This window comes from Dromiciops gliroides, chromosome 4, assembly GCF_019393635.1.
Source record: "Dromiciops gliroides isolate mDroGli1 chromosome 4, mDroGli1.pri, whole genome shotgun sequence".
Taxonomy (NCBI): domain Eukaryota; kingdom Metazoa; phylum Chordata; class Mammalia; order Microbiotheria; family Microbiotheriidae; genus Dromiciops; species Dromiciops gliroides.
The window spans coordinates 164,079,201-164,100,486 of NC_057864.1; the positions used below are offsets into that span (position 1 = coordinate 164,079,201).

At 44.4% G+C, this 21,286-nt stretch overlaps 1 protein-coding gene across 1 annotated transcript; it reads right to left on the reverse strand.

The window, feature by feature from the left end:
• Nucleotides 1–412: 412 nt before the first annotated feature.
• On the reverse strand, nt 413–11,389 carry DHRS11 (dehydrogenase/reductase 11). The gene is made up of 7 exons (XM_043964717.1): nt 11,090–11,389; nt 6,696–6,905; nt 3,832–3,926; nt 2,705–2,834; nt 2,060–2,152; nt 1,544–1,609; nt 413–1,027 (listed from the first exon to the last, which is right to left on the reverse strand). The coding sequence occupies exons 1-7, from the start codon at nt 11,291–11,293 to the stop codon at nt 986–988; spliced, it is 840 nt and encodes a 279-aa protein (XP_043820652.1). The 5' UTR covers nt 11,294–11,389; the 3' UTR covers nt 413–985.
• Nucleotides 11,390–21,286: the final 9,897 nt, after the last annotated feature.

A 21,286-nucleotide genomic window follows, 5' to 3' on the forward strand; every position in this document is an offset into this window, starting at 1 on the left:
ATTCAGCTCATTATTCTGAGGGGTACCAGGGGGCATTGTATTTCTTTTTCCTAACAACAAGATCGAGACTTAGAAATGTATACCAAGGTTTCTTCCTAACAGGCTCTACTATGACCTAACCTTTTTTTTTTGGAGCATGCTTACATTTCTAACCTGCATCACCAGGGGTCTACGTGGGGCCCCATAAATTTCACTCACTCTACACCTTTTCCATTCCTTTCTACCACCAACAGAGCAATCTGTCCCTGCTCCAACACCCAGTCCCTCTCTTTCTCTCCCCCCCCCACCCTAAAAGCCACAGAGCTACCCCCGGTGGAAGACCCCTCCCACTCAGAGGAGAGTAATTTCATATACTATAAACCCCCTTCCCCAGGGAAAGGAGTAAGTGGAAATAAATTCCCAAAGCCAAAACTTTGGTTTTTTTCTTTTAATTCTTGAAGTGAAAAACCTCTTGGGAGACAGGGCCCTGATGTTGTCCTCCTGCTGTGACCAGTGTGGAATAATCTCTCCAGGGTCCAGGGTCAGAGAATAAGGGAAGAAGGAAAATTGGTAGGAAGAAAAAGAATAAAGGGAAATGAAGGAAGCCTAAAGCCACATTTGAGGGCCTGTTCCCAGACCCTGGGGAAGAGGCATGGTGAAGAGAGGGATCAGTAAGTACTGCTTCTGATCTTGGCCTCTTTCCCAAGGAGGAAAAGAGATAAGGTAAGAGGACAAAGGTCAACAAGCCCAAACAATGAGTAAAGGGTAACAAATTCCGAAGTAAAATAGGCAGGAACCACCCTACCACCCACCACCCTGTTTTCAATCTGTAAATCACATCTGCATCTGAAACGATTTGAGATTACAAAAAAAATTTTTTTTTCTTTTTAGTCCTGGGAGCAGAAGAAGGAGATTGAGTCCAGGGGTTAAAAGGTAACACCTACAATCCAGATTTAGGAGCCAGGCGATAGGGGTCCATCCCCTAGGCTCAGCTCCCAATTAGATGCTATGTCACCTGTTCCGTGGGCCTCATCTGGATGTCTCCAATCTGCAAACAGTACAATGGAGTGGGCAAGACTTAATATCTCTTACCTATCTTCTTCTTTCTTTTTTTATTATTTTTTTTTTGTGGTGAGGCAATTGGGGTTAAGTGACTTGCCCAGGGTCACACAGCTAGTAAGTGTCAAGTGTCTGAGGCCAGATTTGAACTCAGGTCCTCCTGAATCCAAGGCCAGTGCTCTATCCACTGTGCCACCTACCTGCCCCTTACCTATCTTCTACAACCCCAAGAAAAGGCTATCTCCATAAGTAAAGCAAATTGCTGAGAATTACTACTACTACTACTACTACTACTACAACACACACACACATCCTCTCTAAGCCTCCAGCTCCACTGAGGGCTTTCTGTAAGTAGTTAAATCCAACAATCCCTCCCTCCAAATCATTGAGAAATTGGGATAGATACTACATAAATGTGTTTCCCATTTCCACTCTTCTACTATGAAGTCATGTACCATGATCCCCATGACGTTCCTAAAGGAGCAGCGGTCAGGTCTAGACTCACCTGGACATGTGGTGGGGTGCTGAGGACAAAGATGACAGCTTCAGCTACATCCTCAGGTTTGAGACACTGAGAGCATCAGGAGAAGAGATGAGACCGTTTCTACTCCTACTTTTCACCCCAGCCCCTCCCCCATACACCTGTCCTCCTCTTCCTGACCCCAGCCCTTAGTCACAGAACATCTACTGATTACAGGGCTTTGCCATGCTAGTAAATGATGCTTTTGGCTACTGGAATTTGGGGGGTTAAGAGATCAGTGACTTGAAAACTGGACTGAATCAAAAATGTTTAGAGCTGAAAGGTATCTCTGAGGTGATTTAGTCCAACCCCCTTATTTTATAGATGAGGAATATGAGGCCCAGAGAGGTTAGGATTTGCAAAGTCACAGAGCAAGTCAGAAACAGAGTTGGGACTGGAAAGCATCCAGGTGGCCCAACTCCCAGTCCAGAGCTCTCTGCATTGTACCATGAGGCCTTGTCCTTTCCCCTATGGCTTAATGTCCGGCCCTTCAGATCCCACCTTGATGTGCTCGTAGGTCTCAGCTGCTTTCACAGGATCTTTGTCATGAAGTTTGAAGGCAAATCCTGTCTCCACCAACCCAGGGGAGATGCACTGGAGGGGCAGAAGGTGCCTGCTCAGGGGATAAGCCTCTATTTCCACTACTCCTCCCCTTCCCATTCTGTAGCCCATGTGAGGGAAAGAAAATCAGCCAAAGAGAACAAGCCATGATGAAGAGGCCATAATTAGGAGAGAAGCCCAAGGTATGCAAAAAGCCCATAAACTGCCTAGAGTGCAGAAATGACCACTAACTGTCCAGCAACCCTTGTACCCTCCTCAAGGAACATCAGATAGTAATCTACTCTCTTAGCATCACATCAGCCTCAACCCAGCCCCATTCCATTCAAGCAGGCTTCTTGATGAAACCCTGCCCCAGGTCCTCCCTTCTGCCTCACAGTCTTTGTCTGATCATTTTGTCCTGTATTACAGAGGAGGAAACTGAGGCTTAGATCAGGGCCCTGAAAACAACAGCAGAGACAGGAAGAACCCCAGAACTTCTGTCTCTTTCTGCACACCACACTGTGCACTGAGCCGAGAGAACTGTACCCCCCCTAAGGTGGAGGTTCACCCTCCTCAAATCCCCCCTTGGGGCAAGTGTTCCCTCACTGTGGCTCGGATGTGGGTATTGGCCTCTCGAAGTTCCTGCCGAAGGCCCTCAGTCAGTGCTGTAATGGCAAACTTGGTTGCGCTGTAGAAGTGTATATCAGACTGGGCTAGCACCCGGTGACCCAACATGCTGTAGAGGAAGAAAAGATGAAAGCAAGGGATGAGAGAGTCTGCCCCTGTCTCCCAACCATCCCCTTCATTGCCCTTCCCTTGAATGCTTCTCCTCAGTTATTGTGCCCTCTCCTTACTCCAATGTGTTGTTTAATACCTTAGCTTCTCTGCCCTCTCCTAATCCCCTGAATTGGCTCACTATTGCCTTCACCTCTCTTTGAACTCTACCTGAAATGTCCTTCCCCATCAATGGGCATTCATAGGATCACAGGACTTAGAGATTCAGCCCAAGAATTCTTAACCTGGTTTGTGTCATAGACTCCTCCTCAGAATGTTTTTAAATAATTGAAGAAAATGTTAAATCTCAGTTAGAAGTTAGTGAAAATAAAGATGTAATTTCTTTTCTCCATCCAAGTTAATAAACCCTCTTCTGTCCATGGGCCCTTTGGGGAACTCCAGGTTATAAACAGTCTTGATCTAGTGTAGCCCTTTCATTTTACAGATGAGGAAACTGAGGTCTGAGGTGGGTGGTTAGGTAACTTGCCTGGGGCAGACCGTTAGCAGAGTTGGGATCTGAACCCATCTCCTCTGAATCCAACTACCACTACCATGCTACCTTTCAATTCTCCCTGTCACTTGAGCAGCTCCTGAGAGTCTACCCCACTCCCTCAAGGAAACCTTTCCAAACTATGACTGGCCCAGGAACTCCTCCAAATTCTCCTAAGAGCTTACCCTGAGGAGCAGCTAAGTGGCGCAGTAGATAAAGCACCAGCCCTGGATTCAGGAGTACCTGAGTTCAAATCCAGCCTCAGACACTTGACGCTAGCTGTGTGACCCTGGGCAAGTCACTTAACCTCCACTGCCCCGCAAAAAACAAGAGCTTACCCTGTTCACATCAATGACATAAATACTACTGCTTTCTTTTCAGACATGTTTCTCAGTCTAATCCATAACTTGTCTAACAATGCAAAACAATGGAATTGAACCATCGCTGCATTATCACCACCCCCATTCACCTGTTGATGTTGATAATGTGTCCATCATCCACACTCCTCTCCTTCATGGACTGGTAAGCCTCCCGGGTACAGATACTGACAGCCAACACATTCACCTGCAGGGAAGGATCAAGGATGAGGGGCAACTACCAGGAATATTTGGGGTTGGACCAGTCCAAGCTAAAAATGAATGGGCCTGAGAGTGCTGAAGGGGAAGGGTAGGGGACTGGGATGACTTATGTATATTTTTAGTAATTTTTTTTCTTCTCAATACTGTTTAAAGCCATTGAAGGTGGGGGATGGGGGAGAGGGAGATTTACTTTTTTTAAAATGTCAGATGTGATATTTTAACCTGGGCATGGCAGGCCCCAACTCCTAATCTCTATCCAGGGAGCCTCACAGCATCCTCTCCTTCACCCCTCAATTATATATATATATATAATTATATATATATATATATATATATATATATGTGTGTGTGTGTGTATATATATATATATATATATATATGTTTTACAGAAATGCTAACAAGCAAACTGGATGATAACTTGCAAATGAAGACTTAAAATGTTTGCATCCCATCCTGCCCTAGCCACTTCTCAAGCTGCTACTCCTTTCTAGAAAAAGAAAGGTCATTACCATCAAGAGCATATGCCTGAATCCCAAACTGGATATAGGAAGGGGACAACTCCAGATGGAGCAAAAGATTGGCTCCCCTTTGTCTCTGTCTCTGCTCTTTTCTCCTCCTCCTGAGGTAGTGTCTACAATCAATTACTTATTGGTGATGAAGTATATAACAAGAACCACACTAGTGCCAAAGTCCTAGAGGCCAAGGAACCAGGAAACCTCCCTGCCACAACTACCTAGGGACTTCTTCTATAAATGGGATTGCCCAGACCTGCCTCAAACAACCCATTTTAGCTTCCAATCTATGTATTATAGTCTCCATACTGGGGCATCTCCTACTAAAAGCCTTGCTCCCAGAATTACTGGTGGCATTAGCCCTGTCCTTCCTTTCCAAGCAGTGTTCTTGGCATCAGAATGAGGAACTCATAATAAACTCAGCCTAAAAATATCTTTCCCCCAGCATCCTTCTCTTCTCCTTCTGTCCCCAACTTTCCATGCCTCCTACAATTATTTTTCCTTAAAGAAATTCCTGGGACATTGAAAAGGTAGGTAAGGTGGAGATCCCAGTAAGATATGAATTAAGACGATTAATAATCCCAAAGGGTTTACCCACCCATGCATATAAGAGACATGGGATGATAGCCTCATCTTCCTTTGGGCTCCTCCTTCAGCCTATCTACATGCTATCCCACCAAGCCCAAGCTCCTGGCCTAACTACAAAGTTGAACTAGCTCAAGGTAGGGTGGGCCAAGAGACACAAGAAATGACCTTTCTGGGCCCCTACAAACCTACACCCCCTGACCTTACCTGTCCTAGCAAAGGGGAACGTTTTGGGAATCCCTTTCTCCAAAGAAAATGGCAGGTGAGGAACTGGCTGTGCTGTGGCCCCACCAGGCTCCCTGCCCATGGATAGAGATAAGCCTTTCACCAGTTCTTCACATCTCTCCTCTCAGGGAGAGAGGCAACTGGCTAGGAAGAGATTAGATGTTTCTCCTTATCAGGTGTCAGACCTAAAGCCTCCAGAACAGAACACCCATAGTGTGAACCTGCTTCAACTCCCAGTGACATCAGGAGACGAGGCCCATACGTCAACAGGGGGAGGGGCTCTGCCCCTCTGAGACTTCTTGCCACTGGGCAAACATGAAAATAAAACAAAACTTCAGAAAGTAAACCCCAGATCTACATAAAGAATTAATTCTGAGAAGGCCAAACAGGTTCCGGGGAAAATTTTTTTAAATAATAGTAATAGTAATTACTAGATCAGGGACAAAAATCTCCTATCCCAGATGGATATGGTGAAAACAGGCTGTGCCATCAAAAAAGTAGGGGAGGGGAGGCAAGCAGGAGAGGAATCACAAGACAATAGGACTTGCCCAGAAACACACAGTCCTGGGTCAGAGAAAGTCAAATCTAGAAGTTATATCACCTAACTCCCAGGACTATGCTTTTTCCACTACACCAAAAGTCATGTTCCTTCTTGTCAACAGGAATGGAATAAAGGTCTAGGGGGAGGGGGAGGCTACCTCAATGTATATAGCACATAATCTTTCTGTTTTTTGTTTGATTGTTTGGTTTTTTTGCACGTAATCTTCCAAAGTACTTTCACATATATTATTCAATCTGATCTTCATCATAACACTGTGAGTTAAAAAGAGTGGTGCCCCTGTAGCAGGCAGCCTTGGAAAAAAAGGCAATTACTAAGTGTTCCTTGAGATAAATTTTTTTCCTTTTTTTTTTTTTTAAGTAAGGCAATTGGGGTTAAGTGACTTGCCCAGGTTCACACAGCTAGTAAGTGTTAAATGTCTGAGACTGGATTTGAACCCAGGTACTCCTGATTCCAAGGCTGGTGCTTTATCCACTGTGCCACCTAGCTGCCCCGATAAATTATTTTTAAAAAGAGGAAGCTGGTACTCAGGATAAGACCTAGCTATTGGCAGCATCTAGGAAACAGAACAGAGATCTAATTCCTAAGCAGCTGCTTTTTCTGCTGGGCAGTAATATTTTCCCAATCTTATAAACTCTGAAGAAATAGATATAAAGCCTAACTCTAGGGTCAAACAGGAAGCAGTAAGGCTAAATATGGTAGTTAAATGGAATGAGGGAATGAGAGGGATTATTAAATCTCCTTTTGTAGAGAGACATATGACTTCAGCAGGGCCTGGATCATCCACTCCAAGAAGTCAACTGTTCCATAGCATACCCCAAGCAGGCAGTATTCTCCTTTCCCCCATACCCCTTACAAAAGCTATAGCTCTCACATTCAGCATATCTTTCCAGCCACTGGTCTGGCCACTGAGTAGGGGCTCAGGCCGGGCGAGGCCAGCATTGTTGATGCAGATGTCTACCCCTTTGTGTTGACTTCGGACTGCTGAGAACATGGATAGGATGTCTTCCTCATGAGACAGGTCACATTTGTAGGGGACCAGCATCCCTGGATAGCCAGCACTCTGACACTCAGCAGCCAGTTTCTGGGAATAAAGAGAAGAAATCTGGTCAGGAGACTGACAGATCTGAGTTGTTAAATTCTCTCCCTGTCAAGTCGAAACTCTCTTACCCTACTCCTTCAAGCATAATCTGGTCAGCCCTGCCACAAAAAACTACTTTACAGTGGTCATCACCAACTCCCCCCCCCAAATGACAGATGGTTCACTGCCCGGGTAATAGAGAGAAAGAGACAGAAGAGAAGTTGGGTCCTAGTGCCAGGCTTCAGCTCTCCATCTATAGAATGGGGAGAGAATCTACCCAACCTCCAATTGTAAAAAGGAAAGATGCAGGGGAGAAAGTGTAGGTAAGGATGGCAAGTACACCCAGAAAAAGAAGAATGTCTATCTCTTTCTAGAAACTTGGCTCTTCCGACCTCCTTTCCTCCACTCTAGCCAAGAAAGTCACTGAATCAGTAAAGCCAGAGCTAATCTCTATCCTGACAGGTTTGGAGCTAATCTTCCTAATTGCCAGAAGGGATCCAGGAGCCTCCTACCTACCTACCCGCCAAGGGCTAAGAATGATGTCCAGAAAGTCTGCTCTAGGCTTCTCACAGATTTTTAAATCAGACAGGTGAGGGCTGTCCCTAAACTCAGTTCTCCCCTCCAGCCACCCAGTGCCATGCCATCCCTAATCTCCACTCTCCCAATAAGAAGGGCCAGGTGCCCTGGCTATACCCTCCCTCTTCCCTCCCCCTTCAAGTTTTTTCTTTGGGATCTTAAGGTAGGTGAGCTGGTGACATGAACACTTACTAGCTGTGTGACCCTGGGCAAGTCACTCAACCCCAATTGCCTCACTAAAAAAAATCAAATAAAGGAGCTTCAGAACAGTAGGGAATCCTGAAAAAGAGACGCTAAGGAGAGAGACCAAGACAGAGAAAGTAGAACCAGATAGACAAAGAAAACCTCTAGGACCTTGTGACACTACAGAGAGACTGTCCATGAGGTGCAGTAGCAGGAAAACAATCTGTTAGCTGGGGGTTGGGTAGTGCCCATACACTCTGGGCACCTGGGCCCTATGAAAGACATATGGGTGCTGGCTCCAATCCAGCTCAGCCATCTGCCAAGACGTGAGAGCTCCCTTCCTTTTCCTACTAATAAAAGAACCTGTAAACACATAATTCCTATGGCTCAGAAGCAGCTTCCATCTCCTAATCTGACCAGGTGAAGGGTCCCTTGCCAGGAAGCTAGGCCCCACATATTCCTATGGAAAAAGCAGGCACTGGCTTTAAAAAAAAAAAAAACGCCAAATTATATATAGGTGAAGAAACAAGTGATTTGCAATGGAAACTCTCTCCATCCCCCTCCTCCAAATAAAATTCAAACACACAAACCTTCCCTCTGTCTCTAAATTCATAAAGGACAGGACCAAAACCTTCCCAACTGAGTACCCCAGACTTTAGCCCTGGAGGAAAAAAAGAGCTTGGCCAAAATCCTCTAGGAAAGAGTCTGGGTGAAGGGATCATGGAAATTCAATTCTCCTTATCTCCTTCCCATCACTCAACCGAGCTTTCTGTAACTCTCTCCAGAAATAACAAATAATTGCATTTGCCTCTACCTAGAGGTACTGTGCAGACTATATATCCTGGAGTTTATCTGGTTAGACTGAAAGCCCTCTTGGAACTCAATGAGTGGCTTCCCTGGGGTTATTTGCCCCTGAAAGGTCCATTTTAGTGTCAAGGGGCAAGGGATAGAAAACTGGCTCCAGGCCAGTGAGATCCAGCTGCCTAGTGACCAGCCTGGCCCTCTAGATACCAGGGTACATTGCCCACAGGGCTGAACTGCTAAGAGCTGACTGGAATGGAGAGAGAGGGTAAGGCAAAGGACAGGTGGAGCCAGGTGACCTTGAGAATATCAGAGAAGCTGTAAAATGAATCACTGGTCAGCAGTGTCTAAGATGGAGGACTCTGCCCAAGAGAGTGATAATCTTCTTTCTCTCAGACCTTCACCCACGTCAGATCTCCTCTACCCTTCCCTGATAGGGACTTTGAACAGAGGATGAATGATAAAGCCCTCCAGTCAAGCATTAGCCCATAGGGCCTGAAAGAAACAAGACTGTGATCTACCACAGAAACTCCCTCCGTCCCTGTACCCTGCTTGCTCTGTCCAGCTCTGATTTTGGCCTTTGCTGGGCACTTGGTATCCATAAGACCAATAGCCACCTAGCTCTGTTGGAGTGAGGATTCACCAAGTAGTTATCTGAGTTTCTTCCTTGGGGGTCACATATTTCAATCTTAATTAAATACACTGTCACATATGAGAGTGTAAACAACAGACATAGTCCTAGCATTTTGACTCCATAAAAGAGAAATAAGCTGCCATGCAGTCCATCCAAGTTGGAGTTGGGGAGGAATCTTTCCTGTGCTCTTTAGAGAAGGCAACACCCTGACCTGTTCTGGCTCCTCTTGTTCCTAGGTCTCCCAACCCAAAATCATAATGGCTTTAATTACTGTCATTGGGCCCTTGAGAAGCACAAATACATCCCAAATGGAGGGGGAATGGAGGGTGGCAGAGAAGAAGGTCTTTCAAACTGGCTGCCTAGTTCAGGAATAGCAAAATAAGTAATGAAGTGAGCCCCTCTTCTTCCTCCACCTCCCACCAAATATCTGATGGCTTCTTTTTTCTCTCCTTAACTTCCCTGTTGACTAATGTTCTCTTACGCTTACCCTTCTTTACTGCTCTGAATCCAAAGAAAGCAAGATATCTAGGTGAAATGCTAGAGGTCAGAGATCCCATCAGTATGAATGTCCCCGGGGGGGGGGGGGGGGGTTGCATCAAGATGACACTTGAAGGAAATGAAGAACCAGGTTTAGGAATGATAATGATTTTAGGCAGGCTATGGGCTACTTAGCCTTTGATAGCCACACCAGAAGCTTCCAACCAACTCCAATTATTTCCCTCATGGGTCATCCTACTCCCTCTAGGACTGGGGTTCTCTCCATTTTTGTTTCCTAGTTCCCTTGGGCAGTCTGGTGAGACTTATAGACTCCTCAGAATCACCCACTGAGGACCCCAGCTCCTAAAAACTCCAGGGTCACTCCACCTCTCATCCATGCCCCTAAAACTTCCCATCACAGCCCTGCCCTTTTCCAAACCCCTAACCCAAAATCCCTGGGAATAGAGTCCTGTCCCACAACTCTCTCAAAGACCCCTGCACCACAAAGCTTCACTATCACAGCCACCCCAAGGTCTGAATCCCCAAACCCCCTCAGCACTGAAAAGCCCACAGAGACCCTTATACCTCAACCCCCTCAATAACACACATTTCCAGGAACAGTTAAAAATACACTAACAGACTGCATATGTATAACCTTTATTAAACTGCTTTTATTCTTGTTGTTGTTTTGGGGGGGGGTAATGAGGATTAAGTGACTTGCGCAGGGTCACACAGCTAGTAAGTGTCAAGTGTCTGAGGCTGGATTTGAACTCAGGTCCTCCTGAATCCAAGGCCAGTGCTTTATCCACTGCGCCACCTAGCTGCCCAAACTGCTTTTATTCTTAATGAGGGGAGATGGAGTTAGAGAAGAGGGAGCTGGGTAGAAAATTTGGAACTCAAAATTGGAAAAAACGAAGGTTAAACATTGTTTTTACATGTAATAAAAATATTAACATTTTAAAAATGCAATAAAATATAGAAAAAACACACTCAAAATCTCCATACTCATTATCCCCACCCACACAAGGAATCCCCAATTCCCACTAATCACAGCCCCCCAGTATCTACAATCCTAGCCTCCTGATACATCCCTGAACCTGAAACTCCTATTACAACCCAACACAGGCGCGCACACACGTTTCCACTATCACGGCACCGCCACACACAAAATCTTCATGGTTACAGTATCCACCCACAAAGGGCACCCCAAATTCCCACTGATAATAGCCCCTACCTCTTAAGCCCGGTAAACATCCTAATCAACCCTCTGGAGAGACCCTTGCACCCCCACTAGTTCAGCTCCCCCCAACACATTCATGAACTCTCCTCACCCCCAGAGAACACCCCAAATTTTCACCGATCATAGCCCCAACTCCTCAACCCCCAACTCCAGCACCTGCACCCCTCCCGCTCAGAGTCCCCCCCAAACACCCTCAGAGCCCCTCGGCGGTCCCTGCCCCTCCCTTCCCCCAGGGCGCCCCAAGTTCTCCCTGCTGCGGGCCCGAGCGGTAGGTACCTCGATGTTGCTCACGGTGCGGGCGCACCCCACCACCTTCAGTCCGCTCTTTACCAGAGCCCGGGCCACGGCCGCGCCGATGCCGCAGGAAGCACCCGTCACCAGCGCCAGCCGGCCCCGCCAGCGCTCCATGCTGGGGAGGCTGGATTCCTTTAGAACGCAGCCGGCCACGCCGACCAAGGGCCCCGGCCCTAGGGAGACCATCTCCCCCCCCCCCCGGGCCCGGAGACCGCCGCGACCTCTCGACTCTGCTCGGATGCCCAGCCCACCCTTTACTCTGTTGGTGGGCCAGTCAGCCACCGCCCCTGCCCCGCCCCGGCCCCGCCTGCCCGGCAGCCACCACCTCCAAGCCCCGCACCTCCCACCGTCTCCTCGCCCGCCCCTCCTGGCCACAAGCTCCGCCCCCGGCACGAGGACGAAGGAGCCGTCGCCCTGGGCCCCGCCCCCTCCTGCCCGAAGCCCCGCCCCCAGCGCGAGGAAGAAGGCGGCGCCATCTTCGGCCTTGCCTCAGGCGCCGTTCCGGACTTCGGGGGTCTCCGCACCAGCCTACCTGTCTCCGGTCAGGTACCCGTGCCTGGGCACCCTGGATCCTCACGCCGCCCCCAATGGCTCTGGGGCGTGGCCGTGCAACCCCAGGGGCGCAAAGCTTGTGAGGTGGGCTGGAGATGGGGAAGGGGTCCCATCTCGAGGACCCAAAAGTACCTCCGAGGACATCTAGTCCAAGCCCTTCACTTTACACCGGAGGAAACTGAGGCCTAGAGGAGGGGAAGTGACTTGCTCAAGGTCATACAGGTCACACAGGTGACCATTCAGCCGACGTGCATCGACATTCAGGGGGATATAACAGCGTCAGAACCGGAATTTGAACTCGGGTTCCTCTACTCCAAGTTAAGTGCATCCCAGAGACCATTCAGCAAATTTATTCATTAAACATTCATTTAAGAAGCGGCTAAATGGTGCAGTGGATAGAGAATTGCATTTGGACGCTAGAAGACCTGAGTTCAAATCCCAGCATAACCCTGGGCAAGTCACTTAATCACTGTCTGCCTCAGTTTTCTCTTCTGTACAATGGGGGTTTGTCGTGAGAATCAAATTAAATGACTTGTAATTCGTTTTGCAAACCTCAAATTACCATATAAATGCTAGTTATTATCAGTGAAATTAACATATGTCAATATATTCAATAGGAAAGTATCCGTTGAGATTTGAAGTCAGGTCCTTGGACTCCGAGTTTAGTAGTACGATTGCCATTCTTTCTGCTGTGGGAGAAAGGAGGAAAAAATGTGCTACAGAAACCTTCTCCACCTTCCTCTGTGCCAGAAGGAAGGACACAAGCCGACTGTTCTTTACTAGGGATTTTCCTGGGATCGGGTTCGAGAGAGAAGATAAGGACGATGCATGGCCTGAACCCTGTTATGGGGTGAGGCTGGGACAAGTGATCAAACTACTTTTCCTTGAAGGTTTTTAGAGAGAGTTATCCCCTGGTTCTAGGACTTTGGGAAGATGGGAGAAGGGATCATGGACTAGAGGGGGTTCTAATGGACAAGAGGAGGGTTAAGTAGAGAAGGAAAAAAACTGCTGGACTTCAAATCTGGAGACAAATAGGTTCAGATCACTGTCTCTGACTTACTAATTGTCAGTCACCTCTGTTTCATCTGTAAATGGAATAATTATAATACCTACTTCATGGGTTGTGCTGAAAGATTGTGTTGGTTTTTTTTAACTGAAAGCCCTCTTGAAATGTTAGCTATTATTCATAGGTTCCTTTTGAGGGTGGGAGAAGAAATAATGAGAACTAGAAGGGGAAGGGAGCCCTACATTCAAATATCAGCTGTGATACTATCTGTGTGAACTGAGCAAATCACAACCTCTCAGAACTTCATTCTCTGCCTAAAATGAGAGAGTTAGGGTCTCCAGCCCGCTCTGAATCTGAATAGGAGAACCCAACACTTCCCTTCCTCTGTATGATTTTCTTCTAAGGCACTCGAAGTACCTCTGACCTCATCCCAGTAAAAATTAACCCATGGCTAAAGGAAAGTAGAAGCATCCCCCCCGCCCCCACACACACACACCTGCTGGTTGACTTTAAGAAAATCTCTTCCCCATCTTTGTCTAGGAGGGTGGAGTAAGTGAAGAATCAAGGCCATAACTGAAATCTCCCTGGCACTTGTTTTAGGACCAGGAACCTCTCTCCTAACATGACAAGCCCTAGCCTGGGCATGGAATTAGAGTGCTCTTCAACCGTCCAGTACACAAAACAGGGAAACTGTGCCAAAAGGGAGCCTAAGAGACAAAAGCAGGTCTTTTTAGATTCGAGGCTTGTGCTTCATCTGTTCATCCACTTCACTCCTTGCCTTCTCTTATTTTAAAACCTGCCCTCCCCACACCCTTCCCCCCCCCTAAAAAAAAAAAAGCAACTTTCCAATCAGAAGGGTGCTTAATTTGCAGTCCAACTCTCAAGAGCTGAAGGTGATATACCATCGAAGGGATGTTTGATCAATTAGACTAGGATGAATGATTGGTCATTCATTCAACAAACATTTAAAGTGAACCTACTGCAAGATTCAAGAAAGAAAATGTGGAGTGTATTGTGATAAGCACAGATGCAACCTTTGGAATGCAGATGCCACAGAGGATGGAAGAGAGATAATAATACACAGTGTGTCACATGCATTAGAGAGTTGCAAAATAGGGCTGTCATGTCTAAGGTCAATATTGAAGGATCAGGAAAGGCTTTATGAAAGAGTGATATTTGAGTTGAACTTTTAAGGATAGATAGGAATGCTGAAGGCAAAGAATGGGGAGGGAGTAAAGAAGGAAATGAATGAGTAAATGAATGAAAAGGCATTTATTAAGCATTTACCATCCTCCAAGCCTCGTGCTAGACTTTGGGGGTATAGATACACAAATCAAACAGTCTTATACTCAAGAACCTTACATTTCAATGGAGGAAAAATTTAGGGAAATGGTGTCCAGTGTTGGGGTGGTTTGGTTCTGAATGTTGCTAGATAGAACTATAGGGTAGTAACAGCAATAGCAGGGTTGGTAAGACAGCTTAAATCCCACCTCCCAGAGTTGTTTCCAGGATAAAATGAAATATTTATAAAGTTCTTTGCAAACCTCAAAATGATATAGAAATTATAGTTATTTCTTTTCATTTACACTGTATCTATCTTGTATGTACAGAGTTATTTACATGTCTCCTCCTCAACCCCCATGCAAATGAGATCTTTGGGAACAGGAACCATGTTTTTAACTTTCCTTACATACTCAGTGATTATCATAGTTCCTGATACATACTAAGTGCTTAATAAATGCTTGTTGACTGACCGATTATTCATGGCTAAAGATCCCAAGAACTGGAGAGGGTGGGAAGGAAAGAGTGTGCAGACAGAGCTAGATGTTGAAGAGATGACAAAGGAGATGACCTGAGAAGGGAATGAAGTGAAGCATTCCTGAAATAATGCTCCAAAAGAGGCAGGTAATAATCCAGAGTGTGGCCCCAGGGGGAGAAGGTCCTCCAGGGCATGATCCCTGGTGTGGGTAGGTGACCCACGAGGAAGAAGGGATGTCAGAGGCCAGGGAATCAGTACAAGCCAAATATGGCCAAGAATTCTGTCTATAACTTTAAGAAGTGATCATTCCACTTTCCCTTCAAGGCTTTTTGAGAGAGGGAACTAAGGACCTCCTGAGGCAATCCATTACATTCTTTCAGAAATGTTTTTCCCTGATATATTCCATTCCTCTGAATTCTGTTCCCAGCAGCTAAATCTAATCTATCTTCCGATTCAAATCTCTCCTTCAAATTCTTGAAGACAGAAATCAAGTCACCTCCCTCTCCCAACCAGATCTTACCTTCCTTAGGAAGAACATTTCCAGTTCTTTGCTTCTGATCCTTGTGAGGCAAAGGTCTCAGAACCCATTGCAACAATCAACAAGCATTTATTGAGCCCCTTATATGTGCCAAGCCCTGTGTTTCTGTGTGAGTTTGCAGAGGCAAAAACAAACTGGTCCCTGCCCTCAAAGAGTTTACATTCTATCTGAGGAAACACATACATACATTGATAAATTAGATACATATTTGTATATATGCAATACACATATACACAGCAAACACAAAGTCATTAAGTAATTTCTGGCGGGGGGTAGAGGGGGTGGGGGGGAATACTGGAAATTGGGGAAGCCAGAAAAGGTTCCATATTTCTTAGGCATAGGCAAAGAGGAAGTATATTTTAGGCTTTGTACAAAGATAGCACATAGAATGTTGGGCATGAAGAACAGTGAATAGGCCAGTTTGGTAGAAATGTAGTGTGTATAGAGGGGAGTATGTAATAAGCTGGAAAGGTAAACTGGAAACAGACTATGAAGGGTTTGGTTTCTTTTTTGTTGTTGTTTGTTTGGTTGGGTTTTTTGCGGGGCAATGAGGGTTAAGTGACTTGCCCAGGGTCACATAGCTAGTAAGTGTCAAGTGTCTGAGACTGGATTTGAACTCAGGTCCTTCTGAATCCAGGGCCACTGCTTTATCCACTGCGTTACCTAGCTGCCCCTATGAAAGGTTTTAAATAACAAATAGAGGAGGAGTTAGTTGTATTATATCTTTTTTTGTTGTTGTTGTTTTTTTGTTTTTTTGCGGGGCAATGGGGGTTAAGTGACTTGCCCAGGGTCACACAGCTAGTAAGTGTTAAGTGTCTGAGGCCGGATTTGAACTCAGGTACTCCTGAATCCAGGGCCGGTGCTTTAGTTGTATTATATCTTATAGGCAATAGGGAGCCACTGGAGAAATCTGAGCAGAGGAGTGACATAAGACTTATATTTTATTGCTATTACATTGGCATCTGTGTGGAGGATAGACTGGAGAGAAGAGAGCCTGGAAAGAGCGAACCTACAAATCATAGAATTTCCTTTGGAAGATACCACAGTGGCCATCTAGTCAAACCCACACACGAAAAGGAATCCTCAATTATACCCCACAAATAGTCATCTAGATTCTATTTGAAACTTCCATGGAGGAGAAACATCAAATCTAGAGGCAATGTATTTCATTTTGGTATAGCTGAAATTGTTAGGAGATTTGTTGTTGTTTTTTTACTGATATCAAGCCTAAATTTGCTTCTTTTTTTGCAGTTTATACCCCTTGCAGGCAGCTAAGTGATGAAGTAGATAGAGTACAGGGTATAAAGTCAGGAAGACCTTAGTTCAAATAGTCCTTAGTCCAGCCTCAGACATTTACTAGCTGTGTGACCCCTGGGCAAGTCACTTAACCCTGCTTTGCCTCAGTTTTCTCATCTGCAAAATAGGGATAACAGTACCTACCTCCCAGGGTAAGATTGTAAGGATCAAATAAAATAATAATTGAAAGTGCTTATTAGCACAATGCCTGGCACAGTAAGCACTATATAGTTGTTGTTATTGTTATTTTTAAAAATTACTCCTGGTTGTATTGAAACTGTGATGTTTAAAATCTAAATGTGTGGTTGTCTTAAATTAGAAGCTTTAGCACCAGTCTTTGGGCATTAAGCATTTATTAAAGCATACCAGGTATTCACATGGAGTTCAGAAAGTTAAGAAAAGGCTTATCTAGCCTAGAGTTCCAGCCTGGTCAGGTCCTTCTTCAAGTCCTCCACCTGCTTCAACTGCTCTCAAACTGAGTGTGGAAGCTTTTTATAGGTCTGGAGCAGAGGCAGTCCTTACACACTGCTTCAAGTTGATTGGTAGGTGTCATCCAAATCCATTGGTTCACTGGACTTGAAGGTGGTCTCATGTCGAGTTCAAAGTCCTTAGCTTCTGAGAACAATACCATCTTAAGGGCCAGCCAGGTGTGGTTACAATCTAATTAACTTGAAGTAGGCTAATCAGCAAATCAATCACTCTCACTTAATTCAATCAGTTTAGATTAATCTCCTGGTGGGCCTTTGAGTATCTGCCAAATCCCATTATTTCCTCAGGGGACAAAACAAATCTAATCCTTACTCTTCCACCATAATAGCTCTTCACATACTTAAAACAGCTAGCACATCTTCTCTAAGTCTTTTCTTCTCCAGACTAAACATTTCAATCCTTTCAATTGATCCCTGTATGAGGATGCCCTTCAACATTCTGGGTGCTGTCCTCTGCACACATTCCTGAAAGTTATGCCCTTCTTAATGCAGCCCAAGATAGCATGGCATTTTTGGCAACTACCTCATATTATATTGAGCTTGCAGTCCACCAAAACCCTAAGATCTTTTCTCAGACCAACTTCTGTCTATTCATGGCTTCCTTATCTTATATTTGTGAAATTTGGGGTTTTGTATCCAAGTACAAAGACTTTACATTTATCTGTCATCTTATTTTTGTTACTATGGGTCTTCCTTTTACTGATCCAGGTAAGCCATATCTTAGCATTCCTCCTACTACTTTAGTAGTCTTGTAAAAAAAAAGTCTGGCAAGATTTGTTCCTGAAGAAACCTGACTTTTTGTAAACACTGTTCCCTTTTCTCTGTATTCACTAACCACCCCTTTAGTGATTGGTTCTGGAATTTCCCAGGAAACAAAGTGAACCTCACTGGCATATATTTTGCAAACTGTCCCCTTCCCTTTTCTGGGACATTTGCCCTTCTCCCATCTTGTAATATATACCTCTCACTTTCCATGTTCTTTCAGATAATCATATTGGCTGGGTCTTTCAGGATCCAGGATGTAGTTTACCTGGGACAGGTGGTTTGCCAAGGGCAGCTAGGTGTGCTCTTATCTTGGGTATCAACTATCTGTAAAGGTCATTCTACTTTGCAAACACAAAGAATTGAACAGCTTTGCCTTCTCTCTGTGGTCAATTACTATCATCTCATGTTCCCTAAACAAAGCTCCTAATCCTTCTATTCATTTTCTCCCAATATAGATGTTTGTTCCCTCAAAGGGTTGTTGTGAGTATCAAATGAGATAATTGTAAAGTGCTTAGCACAGTGCCTGGCATATAGTAAGCACTATATAAATATTATCACCTCCATTCTTATGACTTTGAGAGAAGTGATATTCCTACTCTGGCTGGTCAAATCACATTTGGAAAGTTATGTTCAGTTTTGGGTACCACATTTCAGGATACTTTCTCCTCCTTGGGTTTTCATGACACTAATCACTCTTGGTTCTCTGCCTCCTTATTGGAACATTCTCCAGTCTCCTTTGCTTAATTGTAATCTGTCTTGTCACCTTATTCTAGGTGTACCCCAAGACTCTACCCTGAGCTATCCTTTCTGCACCCTCTATTTTAGTTATCTCAGGCATATGAGTTCACACACATCACAATCTACACGAAGATGATTCCCTAATCTACATATTCAAGTGACCTGTGAATTCAAATTGTGATGTTTAAAATCTAATGTGTGGTTGCCTTATTCCTGTCCCAAGTGTAGGGAAAACTAACTAGGGTTTACTTATAAATTAGAAGCTTTAGCAGCAAGTTTTGGCATTAAGCATTTATTAGTGAAAAAGAGAACACCTTGGTCAGAAAGCCAAGACAAGACCTATCCAGCCTAGTGTCCTCAACTTCACCCACCACCAGCCTGTTCGAGCAACGAAGAGTCCCAGCTTCCTCTGCCTCTCAAGGAGAGGCGGTCCTTCCACACTGCTTCAAGCTAATTGGCTAACATCACCCAAATCCATTGGTTCACTGGACTTGAGGGTGGTCCCTGTTGAGGTTGTCTCTGAGAACACACCCTCTTCAGTCAGGCAGGTGTGGTTTCAATCAAGTCAACTTCAAGTACATTAATCAGCAAAGTCAGTCAATTCTGAGTCAATACAATCAGTCCAAATCAATCCCAGCTGGGGCCTTTGGGAGTTGGCAAAGCCCATTATTTTCTTACAAAATCAGGTCTTCCTAACTCTAGCACTCTATACAGTATGTATACCATACTACTAGCAGAATGTGATTTTAGGCAGAACAAGAGAGGAGATGGTTCTACATTTGGAGATTTGGAGCATTGTGGTATGGAGGAGGAACTGGAGAGGAGGCAGGCACAAGTGGAGGCAGGAAGACCTGTTAGAATATTGGAGCAATCCAAACGGGTGGTGAGAACTCGGGGAAGCTATCAGGACTTTGTAACTGACTGGAAATGATAAGAAAAAGGAGTCAAAGATCAAATAGTTGCAAACATGGAAGATTGAATAAAATCGTGGTACCACAAATACCAGAATTAAGAAGTTTATGGGAAAGGGAAAATTCAGTTTTAGAAAAGCTTAATCTCTGGTGTCAGGGGGACATCCATAGAGGATGTACTGTGGAGAACATGGACTTGGGTGCTCAGGGCAGTGTGTATATATAAGGCATCCATGTATTATAAAATGGTTAAGTAACAATATCATACACACCTCATCACTTTGCAGTTTATAAAACATTTTCTAATCTTCACAACTTCATGAATTACACAGGAACAACCATCCCTCATTTAAAAAACGAGTTAACAAGGGGCAGCTAGGTGGCGAAGTGGATAGAGCACTGGCCCTGGATTCAGGAGTTCAAATGCGGCCTCAGACACTTGATACTTACTAGCTGTGTGACCCTGGGCAAGTCACTTAACCCCAATTGCCTCACTTAAAAAAAAAAAAAGAGAGTTAACAGGCTGGGAAAGTGACTTAGCCAGGCATAAGACTAAATGATCCTTCTTCCCCAAGGAATAGAGTGTGCAGGGAGTAAATCTAGGTGTTACAGTGGAAAAAGCACAAAACTAGGAATTGGGCTATATACATGATCTCCAGCAAGTCGAGTAAGACTCTCTCAGGCCTCACATTTCCCAGTCTACATAAAAGGAAAGGGTTCATCTATACCCACTCTTTCAGCTCAATTTTAGATGCTGGACCTCAGCCAAGTTTCTTCTCCAGGACAATGATGTTACGAAGGGCAATAGTCATCATTACAGCTTCAAGGCAGAGTAAAAAAGGAGTCAAAGAAGAATCTTCATTTAACTTCTGCCTTAGATTATGAGCTTTAACTAAAAGCATTTTAGGAACCACAAAAAAGACAATTATACGCAACCTGTCATCTCCATTTGAAGGCTATCAGATTCAGCCCATTCCTACAGTGCCAAGGGTATTGTGATACTGATAATCATCTGCTGGCATTGCCAGTGTGCTGCATGTACAACATCAGATCAAAAACCACCCAAGTGCCTGTGTTTACTCAGCTACTGACTCAGATTTTTAAATGGAGATGTGCAAAGCTGACAGCCAAATGCCTCTCCTTAGGGAATATCTTTTTTTCTCTTCCCTCAGTACTTAGACAGCCTGTGACAGCAATAAGCTGTAATGCCATAGTGACTTTATTGTTAGAAACCAGATAAGGCTGAACATGCATTTTATGCAGACTTCTGTGTGTTTAACTACTTAGTGCAACTCCTGATTCTAAGCCCTATTAGGCAATCCTTGGTTGAAAGTCTGCCAAGATTTGTTTTCATTCTCATGGGTCAATGTGAACCTTTGAATTTATGAAGTACTAGGGCACTATTATTAAGACCAAGTGAAGTATCCAGGAAAATGTGGGTAACTGGTATATTTAAAGGGTTTCCAGTGGACCTTTAAAAAAAAAGTATCAAAATTGTCTTATAAATCAACTAGGCACAGTAGAGTAAGTGATCAAGGGAAGAATTTATTCTTTTGCTGAAATCTAGGAGTAATTTTTCTATGAATGTTCATTGTTGAGGATTTTCCTCACCATCTCCCCCATCAAAACAGGTTGAGTTACCAAGTCAGGTAACTGGCAAACTAAACATGGAAATACTATCATTACATTAAGTAGAAACATGTACACCAAATTGTACTATGCGTATTAATAAATATTCTTTATTTTTAAATTTTGCACATTGCGCTTTAACATATTACATCCAAACATTTTTTTGCAAGTGGATGTCTACTTTGTAAAACCTTATATTCAGCTCATCATTTCTGTACAGAATTATAAGTACAACATTACTTTTTGCCACTAAGTTGCTTTTGTAAGTCTCACAGTAAGAGAAACATTTAATGAAAAGAGATGGCTTAAATTATAAGGCAGGCTTGCACAGCTACTCAACTAAACATACAAGCCTGAAGAAAGAACAAATTAATGAAGTTACCTCCACCAACGTCCCCGAAAACAAAAAAGAGAAAAGAATCACATTGATTTAAGATAAAATTCTGCCAAAAGTCACTAAATTAAGAGTTTTTGAAAGAGAAGGCGCAGTAGTCATC